Source organism: Podarcis cretensis, assembly GCF_951804945.1.
Source record: "Podarcis cretensis genome assembly, chromosome: 2".
Lineage (NCBI taxonomy): Eukaryota > Metazoa > Chordata > Lepidosauria > Squamata > Lacertidae > Podarcis > Podarcis cretensis.
The window spans coordinates 56,695,724-56,709,839 of NC_137171.1; the positions used below are offsets into that span (position 1 = coordinate 56,695,724).

The 14,116-nt window shown below is 39.9% G+C and overlaps 1 protein-coding gene across 1 annotated transcript in view; it reads right to left on the reverse strand.

Annotated features, from left to right (window-relative positions):
* The window catches only part of SLC22A4 (solute carrier family 22 member 4), a 52,965-nt gene continuing 38,849 nt past the window's right edge, over window positions 1-14,116 (reverse strand). Inside the window, exons 5-10 of the mRNA XM_079966567.1 lie at window positions 12,062-12,188; window positions 10,663-10,760; window positions 8,736-8,950; window positions 7,428-7,610; window positions 6,445-6,580; window positions 1-4,117 (exon numbers count right to left, since the gene is read on the reverse strand). Coding sequence (XP_079822693.1) covers window positions 4,033-4,117; window positions 6,445-6,580; window positions 7,428-7,610; window positions 8,736-8,950; window positions 10,663-10,760; window positions 12,062-12,188 — 844 coding nt within the window. The 3' untranslated portion in view covers window positions 1-4,032. The remainder of the gene's footprint in view (window positions 4,118-6,444; window positions 6,581-7,427; window positions 7,611-8,735; window positions 8,951-10,662; window positions 10,761-12,061; window positions 12,189-14,116) is intronic.

Sequence of the window (14,116 nt, forward strand, 5' to 3'; positions counted from 1 at the left end):
TTCTCTGGTAATCACAGTAGCTTTATTTTGTGGCTTTATTATTTATTTATTATACCAAAGAACATGCAACAAAGGTTGAGAACATGGTGGAACAGTAACTGTAGTGCCTTTACTAGAACCAGTTAGAGTAATGTTTCATACTGACAGGTCTATCTATATTATTCAGTGCAAATTCATACCAGTTCTTCCATTTTCAGGTGAGGACATTTGTACTGGTTTGTTTCTCTCATTGTCCCACTTACTTCACACAATATCTGAGTATTTACACAGCATTTTTTTGTGTGTGTTTTTGGTCTTGCAACCATATTTTAGAAAGAGAATTTTTTTTAATACCTAGAGGAAACTGGTCAGTGCAATTGTATTTCTTTTTTTCCTGCCAATATGGAAAAATAAAGAGGCAACTGCTACATGGTGATGCATAGCATATTTTAAAAATCACACACAAAACATTTGTAGATCTAAACAGTGTATACATTATTCAGATATAACATGGAAAGGAGAGGGGCATCTCAGATAGCAGCTAGGTGAGGTCTAAGAAAAGGGAGACTTCCACTCAGGTTAGTAGAAATACTTTGATCAAACATTTCTCCCTTCTAATAAAGAACTATCCTGGGCCCAACCTGACCAGCAGGCACTTTACAAAGATTGCAGCTGAACAGTCCTGCACAACTTAAATCTGTGACCGCAGAGCCATACACAGCCTACTAGGAGCCTGTTATCTTTATAGTTTGCGCCATCCCAGGCAGGCAGCAAAAAGAGGCAGATTAAGCTGCTGGTTGGCTGTGTTTTGCCAAGTGGGTCAAAGTTGTACAGCCCTGTAATAAAAAGATAGAATAGTCCCACAAAAGTAAATTAAAGCTTTTGCCAGCACCTTCTGGAAGATTTACAGTAAGAGAAAAAGAAAAGAAAAAGAAAAATAAGGTGCCAACAACAGAAGTCTCTCCATCTTGATCCTTCTTTCTTTCACAATCTTTGGACTACCGCAGATACCACCTGGCAAATCCCTGAGAGGAATCATCATTTGGCAGAGAATGTACATTTTTCTTGTAAATGCTCCACAAGAATCAAGCAACTCTTTCTAGGATCAATACTGTAAAGACTTAGTATAAAAATTCATTCCAGTTCCCAAGCCCCTACAGTTTTTATAGCAAAGCACATAGAAATGTTACGGTGGGTTTCTTCAACCACATACTGTATGTAGTTTCTAAATAAGATCTCTTCAGACCAGAAGCCGTGTTGCATGGCAGGAAGCAGACCCTTACAGTCACAGCTTTTAGTAACATAACTAATCTCATTATCTATGAAACCATCACCCATACTTTAAAAGGCAAATATACCCCAAGAAGTTTTAGTCAAATCAAGCAATATTGGGGGAATCTTTACAGAACTGGTCCCTTTGAAAAGGCCTTTATTTTATATCACATCACAATCCTCTAGAAAGTGCAGCTTCATGTTTTAAGATTCCAAATTTTTTTTCTAAAGCACTGCCTAAGGAGCTAGATTGGAATTTGCCCAATTAAAAATTGAGAGAACTTTATATTGTTACAGAAACACTGGCAAAACAAAGTCTTCCACAAAAATACCACAATATATAGAGAGAGATATTAAAGTGTATATGTTAGAAATAGTGACTGTTACAACAGTGTAAAACAGAATAAGAATCCATTATTTTTGTATAAAATATATACATAAACAGATGCCATGGTACATATTGCCAAACTGCAATAGATTATGTAAACAATTTTATCCTTTGCAGATGTTAAGAGTGTGCTGAGAAATCTAATAGGATCAAGAACTCCATATATATAAAACCTAATCAGAAAGACTGTGTTTGGAATTTTTGCTGCAGAGCAAGACCATGAAACAATGTTGTCAAATATTTACATATAAAAGCAACAACTACAGTCTCTGGCTCAGAAACTGGCCACCCTACCAGCAACCAAAACAACCAAGCCATGCTACACATGGGGCTAGGGATATTTTTTGTGGCAACCCCCCCCCCCAAGAAAAATACACATACATAACACACAGAAAATAAAGGAGTACCTTGTTTTGGCACAATGGTGTATCAATGGTATAGGCTTTCATATGGCAAATAAAATTGTTTCTGGAAAAAACTGGCTAATTTTGCAATGGTGAAATATTGGGCTTGCAACATTAATAACATTTGTTAGGCCACTTGCAAAATCAGAAAGATGTTTCCATTTAAGAACTCTGGCATAGCAAGATCCTCCCCTGCTGTTTAAAGGAGGGCAGGGATCAGCCTTATAGACTGTGGAGCACCAGATCTTTATAGTCCTTTAGAGAACTGGGTGCCAAGAACCTGCAAAACAGGATCACCTTGCCACATTCCCTGCCATTATGGATTAGATGTGATGTCATGAAGCAGGTTCTAACCATATTTAAAACATAGCAACGATATATTGTAGAGTTCTGGTGTATTGGTAAGTTTAGGCTTTAAAAATAGACAAGAAAGGTCCCTCTACTTCAGTCTTTGATCATTCTAAGTTCAGCTGGACTGTATTTTGTGGAAGTTGCAGCATGGAAGCAGACACACCATGGTCTTCTCCCAACAGGGCTGCTAGTATATATGACTAGGTCCTCAAAATCTGCACTAGGAAATTGTTCATTCTGAGGCAACAAACCAGGAGATTATCTAATATATATTCCAAGCAGATAATTTCACTGTTAAGTGGGTAATTGCCATCTATACATGAACTTTACTTGGCACAAATGTCAATGTCAATCAATACCTGACTTGTTAACTCTCTTACCAATATTCATTTCTCAGCAGAAAATGTGCTCAAAATCTCATAAGGAAACAACAAAACATGTTTTCGGGTAATGAAGTCTTCCCTTACTTAAATACTTCTTCTACTTTGTCCTAAATATAGAAATTTACAGTGTGCATAATATAAAAAATTAGAAGATTCCAGCTTCACAATGGATTTCTGTGGCAGAATGGCACAAGTGCAACCTAAGATCTGGTTTGTAGTAGTACTGGTCCCAGAAAAACCAGCGTCTCTCTCTAAATGTTGGTTTGTATCCAGTTCCAATAATTTTATCTGCTACAGAAAATTTAATTTAGTAATTATATTGAACTAACTTTCATTTGCTAGGTACTTAGGAGGAATAAGAGTGTTTGGGATAACAATAGGAAATGCAACTTGCAAGCTTTCAGCTGAAGCCTATATATATCTATTCTGAAATAAGTCCAATGGGTTCAATTGGCCTTGCTCTCAAACAAATGTATATAGGTTTGCAGCCATGGTTGTACTGTCAAATTTTTTTGCAAGGCCCAGTCTCCAGAAACACTGCGGGCCTGGGCTTCATTGAAGTAAATAAAACTTGCAAGTACTTTGATATACAGTACTACTTTCTGTACAAACCTCCTGACAATGACATAGACTCTAAAGAGAATGCGTCTATTTTCAAAAATGGCTTTAAAATTTTACATCTATGATTTATTGGGGATAAAGTGTTGTCTACTAAAATTTTGTTCCTTTTCAAGATTTTCCAATTAGTGTAAGAAAATGAAGCTTGGTTCTCAAAGTACTTTCTGGTAACAGCTCCATTAATTTAAGTACCATTTATTTCCTTAAAACAATCTATCCAGCTATTTAAGGGCATTTCGAAAGTGAAATACGGGATTCAGAGCAGCTTGATGTGCCATCAACTGAAGATTCTACAGTAATTACCTCTACTTCGTCCAACCATCATTGATGGCCTGCTCTTAAAATGTACATACAGCACTACATAAATCCCAAGGAGATGAAAAAAAGTGCTCAAGGCTTCACAAAACAAACCCCAAAACCAAGGCACAAAAGAAAGAAAGAAAGAAAAGATGGAGGAGCTTTATACATGCTGACAATGACTTAGCATAAAAACCCACACATTTGGTACACCAGTGTTCTGAAACATGAGATTATTAGGACTGCTGCCTAGTATGGTAAATATTTTTTTCATTTATCTTCATAGTTGCAATTTAACAAGTCCTGGTTGTTCATTTTAGTAAAAGGCAAAGATATATTATCACAATGATGTTCTCATAGTCCTGGAGTTCAGTTCACTCTGCTTTGAACTCCCTATTTTGTAGGTGTGTTTTCTGTTTCTGAATCTGAAAATAAACAGGAGATTACATACATTAGAAACAGAAACAGCAAAGCACTGGTTTATATTTTCCCCATAGGAACTCTCCTACAATACAATTTTGTTCAAGCATCCATATTTAAGCAAAGAGCATCTGTAATCCAATTAAGGCAATCCTAAACACACTTAGTGGGAAGCAAGATCTATTGAACTGAGTTGGATTTACTTCTGAGGAAGCATGCAGAGGCTCAAGCTGCAAGAGGCTCAAGCATGCAGAGGCTCAAGCTGGGGTCATTTTAGAACTGACACTTGCCGAAGGAGAGCGTTTAAGACAATGTCCTCACTCAGATACATCCTTTTGTTTTTCAGCATTCAGCATCCACAATGGGAAAGCATTATGTACAATCTTTTTTTCTTTTTTTCAAGATTAAAATGTATTTTTATTTTAAAAATTCTTGGTTTACAAAAGTATGAGCAGCGTCTCTCTCTTTTTCTTTTCCAAGTAACATTTTTACAGATCAGTTTCATTTGTTGAGACATTAGTGTTACATTAGGAAGAAAAGGGGGAAAGAGGTGGAGGGGGGAAAGGCAAGTGGGGGTGGGTTGGGTGGCGATCTTTCTATTTTACTAAATGTATGTGTGGGGTTTTGTGTCAGTGTCACTTGTGCAGGTTCTCTGCTATTCACTTGTGTTTCTTTGGTGGTGAGAGAGGTTGGGGTTGGCCTAGGGTGTGGTTGTTCATTTGTGATTTGCTCTGGTGAGCTTTGTTTTCATGTGTGAGTGGGGTAGGTGGGTCTTTTGGATCAGGTTAGCCATATTGATTCGTATGCTGTTGGTGGATTTTTGTCGTTGTCTTGTTGGGCTGTGTATGTGATAAAGGGGAGCCATACCAGGGTGAAGGCGTCTTCTTCTATTTGTCTCCGTGTCAGTTTCAGTTTCTTGGTTAATTTTTCTAGTAGGGCTGTTTCCTATACTATTGGTACCATTGGTCCATGCTTACTCCTGACAGGTCTCTCCAGTGTCTGATTATGATGTTTCTGGCTGCTGAAAGCAGGTGGGTTATGAGTTCTTTGTGATGTAAATGGGCGTTATGGTCTTGGAAGATGTTTAGTAGGGCCAATTCTGGGGTGATTTCTAATACATTATGTACAATCTGAACATTGTATTCCCTAACAGTAACACTGGTTTATCTTAATAGTAGTATTATTGTCATGATTGGGGTGTATGGGGTGCTAGGGGAGGGGCAGTACCTCTGGTGAAAGGAGGCGATGGTGGCTTCATAACTGGGCAGAAAGTGAGATGGGTGCTTTGCAGTTTAAATGCTTGGGAGGAGGAAGATGGCAGAGGTTACCATGTGTGGGAGGGACGCGGGCGGTGCTGTGGGTAAAACCTCAGCGCCTAGGACTTGCCGATTGCATGGTCAGTGGTTCGAATCCCCGCGGCAGGGTGCGCTCCCGTTGTTCGGTCCCAGCGCCTGCCAACCTAGCAGTTCGAAAGCACCTCCAGGTGCAAGTAGATAAATAGGGACCGCTTACCAGCGGGAAGGTAAACGGCGTTCCGTGTGCTGCGCTGGCTCACCAGATGCAGCTTGTCACGCTGGCCACGTGACCCGGAAGTGTCTGCGGACAGCGCTGGCTCCCGGCCTATAGAGTGAGATGAGTGCACAACCCTAGAGTCTGGCAAGACTGGCCCGTACGGGCAGGGGTACCTTTACCATGGGTGGGGTCGTGTTCAAGGGGGGCGTTCCAGAAAAGGAGGGGAAGAATGCAGTAGGGTCATGGGGTGAAAAGCGGAGATGCAGAATAAAAGAGAGAAGTGGCTTCAGAAATAGAATTAGGATGGTGAAAAGCAAGCTTAGTAGTTGACTCGGGTGGGAAATAGATGCTCTAAACATCAGGAAAAACGTTATGACATTGAGAGCTGTCATCAGGAAAAACGTTATGACATTGACAGTGGAACGGTCTCCCTCATTCCTTGGAGGTTTATAAGCAGAGGTTGGATGGCCATCTGTCATGGATGCTTTAGCTGAGAGTCCTGCAATGCAGAGGGCTGGACTAGATGACCCTTGGGGTCCCTTCCAACTCTACAATTCTATTATTCTAGAGTGTTCATGTGGAAGAACAGAGGGATTGGTGAGCAGAGCAAGCAGGAGCAAAGTACCTAGTAGGGTATAAGAACCTTAAAGAAACAAACTTATTTTCCTTTATGGTTTGTTTTAGCTCCTAGCATCCTGTTGAAGTTTGCATAGCATCTAAGTAGATTTGACATTTTGCCTCCAGGCCAAAAGTTCATTATACTCCATGACTGCAAAAATACAGTGCAAGGGGGAGCTTTATTTTAGTGAAATGTGTTTACCCTTTAACTCGCAGCATCTCTTCAAACGTCTCTGGCAGAGGATTCCCATAACTCTCTGGGAGGAACAGGGTGAGAATCCCTATCAGCACAGTCAGACTGCCCATGACAATATAAGGTAGAAATCTATCATAGGCACCTGGTGAGAGACAGAAGTTCCAAAGTTTAGATTATATTCCAATATAGTTACAGAAGAACTGAAGTAATTATTACTTTATCATATTTGCATACTGTCCTTCTAAGGACACCAAGGCAGCATGCATGGGTTTATCCATTTCATTCTCAACAATGTTCTTATGAGGTAGGCTAGGTTAAAATACAGTGAATATTTCAAGATATGGCGGGGGGGGGGAGAGAATTTCATATTTTAACATGAAATTAGCCAATTTGGACTTCCTGAAACAATATGCAAACTGAAATGTGGTTATCCTTCAAAATTCATACTTCTCTGAATTTTGCATTCTCCAACCAAAAAAGATGCAAACACAAATATACACGTATTCAGTTTGCATAAAAATATATATATTGGTAAAAGCATAATCAAAAATTGCACTAGATGAGGGGAAATTGCTTGCAAAATGTATATTAGGAGAAATGTGAACTAAAATGCTGATGAATTTTCATGAGAACTAAAAAAAAAAAGCAAACTGATGTGAAAATGTTACAAACTGAATTTAAGGTTATTAAAAAAAATTAAAACCAAGTGAAAACAAAGCTGTCAGATTATCCATCCCTAGTTTAAGGTCATTCAGTTCCATAATCCTAAATTAGATGGGAACAGGGAAGTGAAGGTTGTTTTAAAAACGTAGCTCAAATGCATAATAAATAATAATTACATTACTGCATGTTGGAAGTTTGAGGGTAAGTGTTTTGAAGCAAGGAGTGACTCACGGATAAGGCAGTCAGAACTGAACTTATGCAACAGCTACCTAGAGATGACAGAAAAGTGAACTGCAAGATTCTTAAAATGATAGGACACTTCTTACCAAGGTAAACAAAGTAAGGAGCAATGATGCTGCCCACACGGGATGACATGGAGGTGGCACCTACGGCCATGTTTCTTACTATGGTTGGATAGAGCTCTGCGGTGTAAACATAAAGCATAGAGAAGGCAGACGTGATGCCAAATTTCCCCAACATCACCAAGATAACAGACAGGAGGTTGAGGTCTGCAGAAAAACAGAAACGGAGTCATAAGACCTCTATTGTTATTCACCACCTTTCCAGAAATCCTCCTTTTATTCCCAACTATTCTTACTTATCCTACAAACTGTTTTAAATGTTGCTAATAGCACTGCAGCATGTCAGCATATATGCCTTGTTGGTTAGTGGTACCTGTAAATACTTGATTTATACAACAGGTCTGAGATTAAGCTGCAGGTATACTAGTTCCAATAGCTAAATGTAGAAAATCTAAGTAATTAACCATAATAGCATTAAATGCACCAAATAAGTTTCTTAACTATTTAACATTGCACATTTGTTATATAGGCTGGTCCATTAAGAGGTGTGCCTTCATCCATGATATTAACCTTTGCCAGAGTTAGACAAGGCTGATGGGAGTTGTGGTTCAAAACATCTGAAGGCTGCACCATCACTACCAACCAGAGACTTGTCATTTTCTGCACGGGTGCAAGTAAATTAAGGCACTAAGAAGGCAAGGACCTGCTCCAGTCAACCTCTGAGCTACATAGCTTTCATTTATGCACATAGATAGGACTAGGAAGTGAAGCTTTCATGCTTCAAATCCCTGTTAGAATAAATGCATGATGATACGTCCTAAAGTACAGAGGAAGCGAGTCCATAATCTAACTTGCAACATGGATAAGCGACTAGGATAATGGAGCTAAACAAAACTCAAGGATACTTAGCTCAAGTTGGTCTTTTCCAATACCCAATCCTCTAGCAGAGTCTTTACACTGGGGTGGGGAACCCTAGGCCCAGGAGCCAAATATGGCCCTCCGTGCCTTTATGTGTGGCTCTCAGGACACTTCCCTGACCACAGCCTTCATTGGCCCAGCTGCACACCCTCAAGTGTTTTTGTCTGCCTGGAATATGTCCTTGAACTTTGTTAATGCCTCTTGCTTGCCCAGATGGAGGATAGGGCATTGCATGTAGCCCAGTATATAAAGTTTATGCTTCACACTTTTGCCTCAGCCTAAACACTGCCATCTGGTGCTCAGAAGGTTGCCCAGAAAGAAATGTGGCCATTGAAATGAAAAATGTTCTCCAACCCTGCCTTGCACAGTACGGTCAAATATCAACACATCTATAGCATTGGTGGGTGTTCATACTTGGAGGTACCAACTGAATGAACAGAATAACTCCTCCACCCAAGAAAAGGGTGCCAGCTATTGAATAACGCCGAGGTAAGGTTCGGAGCAGAAGCCAAGCAATCACATAGGCTGGAACCTCAATTACTGCTGACAGGAAACAATTGAGGTAGGCATCTCCATGTAGATTGGGGGTGTTGAGTGACAAGCCAAAGTAGCCAATAGATGTAAACATCCTGGAATAGGAAAGGGAGAAATTAATAATAATAATAATAATAATAATAATGGGCCTTGATGTTCAAAGTATTAGCCAGTACAACAATAGCTAGTTATTTTCTACGCTACCATTCCATGGAGCAACACTTTGTTTTAGAATGTATTTGTGGTTTTAAACTTTTTTGTATACTGCCCTGAGATCCATTTTCAGATACAGAGTGCTCTACACATTTTAAAAATAAATAAAATAAAATGTTTTCATCCCAAAAGACAAGCATAACACTTGCCTTACCAATCAGACCAAAGGTCACTGAGCACTACTCTCAGTCAGAGGCAAGTAGTAACAACATGTACAGAATTTTGCCCCTCCAAAAGGTATAGCTAAGACACATTGGACATTTTCTAGCTTTGATTTTATTTTCTTGTTTTAAATAAGAAGTTTTAAATAAGAGCCTCTATACTAGGCCCAGCCATGGAAAGAAATTTTCTAGCTTTTAATCCTGACATATGTAGGAAGGTAGGAACCTTATCAGGTTTCTGTTACCCAAGGTCTCAAGCCAGGAGTGGAGAATCTGTTGTTGGATTCCAAGTGCATCAGCCCCCACCAGCAAGGCCAATGGTCAGGGGTGATGGGAACTGTAATCCAACAACATGTGGCAGGTCAAAGATTCCCTAGGCCTGAGTTGCACTATATGAGATTTTCATGAGCAGGGAGAATTATTATTTTTTGTGGTTGTTGTGCAGTTGCTATGTAACTGAGGGGACTTTACTCTGAAGATGAAATGTGGTCTAATAGATACTCATTATCTGACTCAGTTACCCACATCCATGCAGTGCCAGCATTTGTTACAGCTCTTTGTAAGAAGTGCTTTCATTAGTAACAGCTCTGAATCTTCAAAATGGTCTGGATTTCCTAATGGCCATTTAGTAAGCTAAGTATACTAAGCCCACAACATTTAACTTGTCTGCATTCAGCTTTACATGCATGCCAAAAAGAAGGGGGTGGGCAGAAAGGAGGCAGGGTTCTGGGGAAATTATTTTGACAATCCCACCTGCCATTGAACCCAGTGGGTTTCTACTCTATGTGATTTTGGCTTTAGGCACGATCTTCAGAACGTAAACCCTGTGTAAGTTGTGGACTTACTGTACCTCAAGCGGGTGCATTTTTTCCTCTTGTTTCCATCTTGTAGAAACGTTCAAGAATGTTTAGTAGTTTTAGTGCAAAGAACAAGGAAGCAGCTATTTTGGAATTCCCTGACCTGGGAGGCCCATTTGATTTCTTCGTTTGTCTCAGCTGTTTGCTTTTTAGTGAAGACATTTTTATTCTGATAGGTATTTGACCTGCCAGGATGAAGAATTTTAGTGGGCAATTATTAGGTTTGTTTTGGTTTTTAAAAAGACTATTTTCCTTGACTGTTTTTCTTTTATTGAACATTGCCAGACATAATTGTTGTTACTGGGCCACTTCTGCATGCATTAAGGGAGTAGCCCCCATCACTGTCCTCAATTTCATAAGGAATCCATTTAATATCGCAGAGGCTAGAAACATGTAGAAACTAAATATTCCCACAATTGCAGTAGACTGCTGAGCAACTCGCAAAATAATGTATGTTGAATTTGAACCTGCTATTTAAACACTTAGGTAGGAATTTGAACAACTCAGTTCATACATGGTTTGCAGTGTCCATATTCCCTTGATCCTTATGTGCTTTAGAAACATACACACACTTACCACAAGAGAAGAGAAAAGACAGTGATAGTTGCAATATTTCGGGTTCTGAACAAGTCCAGAAGTAATCCTTGCTGCTGCTTGGCCTTCATATCTTGTATCTTAGGAGTGGGGGGAAAGAAAGTGAAAATGATTCCCAAAAACAAAACAAGCTTAAAAGCCCTCAGTACCCAAAATGGGAAACAATTGTGATCAGGGCGGTGGTGCAAAAAAACTGAAGTCATGAAATAGGATTCAAGTTAGCTGGAAATCAGTTGTTAGATACAGGTAATCCACTATCATATGTCTAAGGGAAGTTCGGAGACACCATTACATTTCTGAGTCTGATTTCATCCCCTTTTGTAGTGGTCCTGTTATCAAATGTATTCTGTTGTTCACTGCAGTATGTCAGCTACCTATTTTATGTGTAAAATGAACACAAGGCTAGAATTGTCCCACTCTGCCTTTTTCTTTTAGCAATAGTAAAGCCATTGGTGGAACCAAGTTCAGAATTCAAGGTAAGGTGCAGAAGAGGGTTACAGGTTAGAAATCTACCTTACAGTAGAAAGCTAGATGAGTTCAACTCAATTAGGAGTGGGGAACTGGATCCAGCCAGTGGGTCAGGTCCTTATCACTACCCTTCATGGGCCAACTCTGATAGGCTGGCAGGACGGCCCACCTGTCAATCACTTGATGCCACATGGTGACCTGTTTTCCTTTGCCCATAGCAGACTAGAGCAACCAGTTGGCCCTTGCACATGTTTCTACAACACTGCTCAGAGACTAAGGGAATTTAAGTGAGTTATTTTACTAACACATTAGCAACAGGTTAGAAAGTCACAGGTTGCCAATTAAAAAATAATAATCTAATGCTAAACACCATTTTATCTCAGTAAAAATATTTTTCAAAGCTAATGATTTGCCCACCAAACTGAGATCCTTATTTTTACTTCTTTGTTGAAAGCATCCAAAGATCTTGCCACAAAGAACAGGCAAACAAGACACACCTATCTTCCAGCAAATTAAGAGAGTTCTTGCTGCTAAAGTAATCAGAGCTGGCCCAAGACATTTTGACAGGTGAGGAAGACCCTAAAATAGTGCCCCCCTCTCTGCCAGGGAAGAAGGGGCGAGGGAACAAGGCAGGGAAGAAAGAAAGACATCAGGATCTGCTGCCCCTGGGGATCCTGATGTCTGGCGGTGATTGCCTCACCTTGCCTCATAGGTGGGCTGGCTCTGAAAGTAATAATAAATGTAAGGACTGCATGAGCCATCAACTGCCAGTGGCACATATTTACTACTTATTAGTATGACAAATGTTCCAGTTGTGGCTTGTTTACTCTACTGGCTTATTGTAACCACAAAACTCGTTTGAAACAGTTACAAAGAAGGATCACAAAGTAGTCAAGCACATGGAAATATTTACCTCCACAGGATCTATAAGTATTGCTGGGGCTGGAACACCATTTATTTTGGCAGCCTTTCGAATAATAATTTCAGCTTCTTCAAATCTTCCTTGAGAGATCAACCACCGGGGAGACTCAGGAATGAGCCTGAAACAAGCGTCAAATAATCAAGCTGATATTTTTAAAACTATGAACTTGCTGGTTCAAAGGAACTTTGTAAGCCAATTACTTCCTTAGTTGGAGTTTGTAGGTATGATTGAGCAGGCTATGTGTGTTTTATGCATGTCTCTCCTGTTTGTGTGTTATGCAGGGAATGAGGTCTGTATTTCATATCAAAAAGGTGCATGAGGTCGAGGTGAGCCAAACTCTTCTTACCTCATGGCTATGTTTTATATGTCACAAATCATAAAAAGGTATTCCTCGTTTAATGTAATGCTAAATAAAAACAATCAGATCTGTTTCAGCAATGGTATGGAGCATATTGATGCTTTAGAAGAGTATCATCAAAGTGTAGAGTTGGAAGGGACTCTGAGCATCACCAAGTCCATCCCCTGCAATGCAGGAATATGCAGTTGTCCCATATGGGGATCAAACCTGTGACCCATGTAAAAGGAAAAGCCAAATAGTCTGGTTCTAAAGCACATTTGCCTCAATATTAATAATTCTAAATTTCAGTAAAACTGAAAGCGTGTTTAAACAGCAGCTTTAATGTACAACAACCATTACTAAGGCTGTATACCAATGGTGGAGAACAGGATCCATCCAGCAGTCAGAACTTCAATTCCCCAATCTCCTGCGGGTCACTTTGGCAGGTGAGTGGGGAGGCACACCTGTCAAACAGTTCAGGTCGTGACATCAGGTGACTCAACTTCAAAGAAAAGACTTGGAAGTGCACTCTTAAGGGCATTCCAAATTCTTGCTTCCTTTGCAGCCTGGCTCGAAGTTAGGCTGAGCTGCAATTGAGGATACCTTCCAAAAGGGGCTGACTGCAAACCTGGCTGGGATTGGCACTGACTGCAAACCCTACTTACAGCAGGGATTATTGGAAATATATCTGTAGTGTGATGCTGGCCCTGATTCGACATCAGTAATATGGTAACGGTACAGATGTAATGTAGAAGTAGGCTTCGTGAGTGCTTTTTTTCTTGCTTGCATACATTTTAAAAAAATGAATCAGTTCAAAAAAATGCTTTGGGCATGGCGTGTGTACACATCAATGCTCATTTACAATTTGGAGGAAGAGCTTGCTTTGACATTTTGAGGGCATTCTTTGCAGTGGCACGAAAACCTGCAAAACTGAATTGCAGCAGGAACTTAGCAAAATGAGGAAATGTTAGTAGTGCCATCTTGTGGGCTTGGCTGCTTCTCAAGCAGAATCCAAATGAAGTTAGCCAGGAACTGTGCATGTGATTAAGGCAAGTGCATCCTTACTTCTCATTAAGGTTGAAATATCATTCTCATAAGTTGTGGCATTGCTTTCTTTCACAGGGGAAATGGTCCCTCTTTACAGAAAAACACTTCAGAAATTAGATATTCTAGTATCTGTAGAAAGTTTTGAATGATAAGAAACTGCTGTCCCCCCCTTCCAAATGCTCAGATATTAATGTAAATGTCAATTCCTTAATAACAGAGATGAAATATATAGAATGTGCAAACCAAATGCTAGGATTTCACATTTGGACTTTCTAAGATTTTGACAACAGAAAGATGTTTTTATCCCTGTGGATCATTATGGATTTGTTTTCTGTTTTGCTGATTTGTTCATGGATAATACCCCAAAACACTACTTGTTCCTTCACTAGGACTCCTCTGTTCACAGAAGTCATCATAAGCTGGCACAAAATAATGGCCCATTCCTCTAATTCTGGCAAAGAACTGATCTGAACCCTACACAGCTACCGGTTCTCTTGCTCCCCCTTCCTTATGCGGTAGGGTGGTGCCACACGGTGTCTGTGTGTGTGTGTGTGTGTGTGTGTGTGGACCAAAGCAAGGCTTTCCCCTTACATGATACTCTATGGGCCATTAATTGGCCAGGTAACAGTTGTAAATACTTGCAAAGCTTAGGAACTTCACTG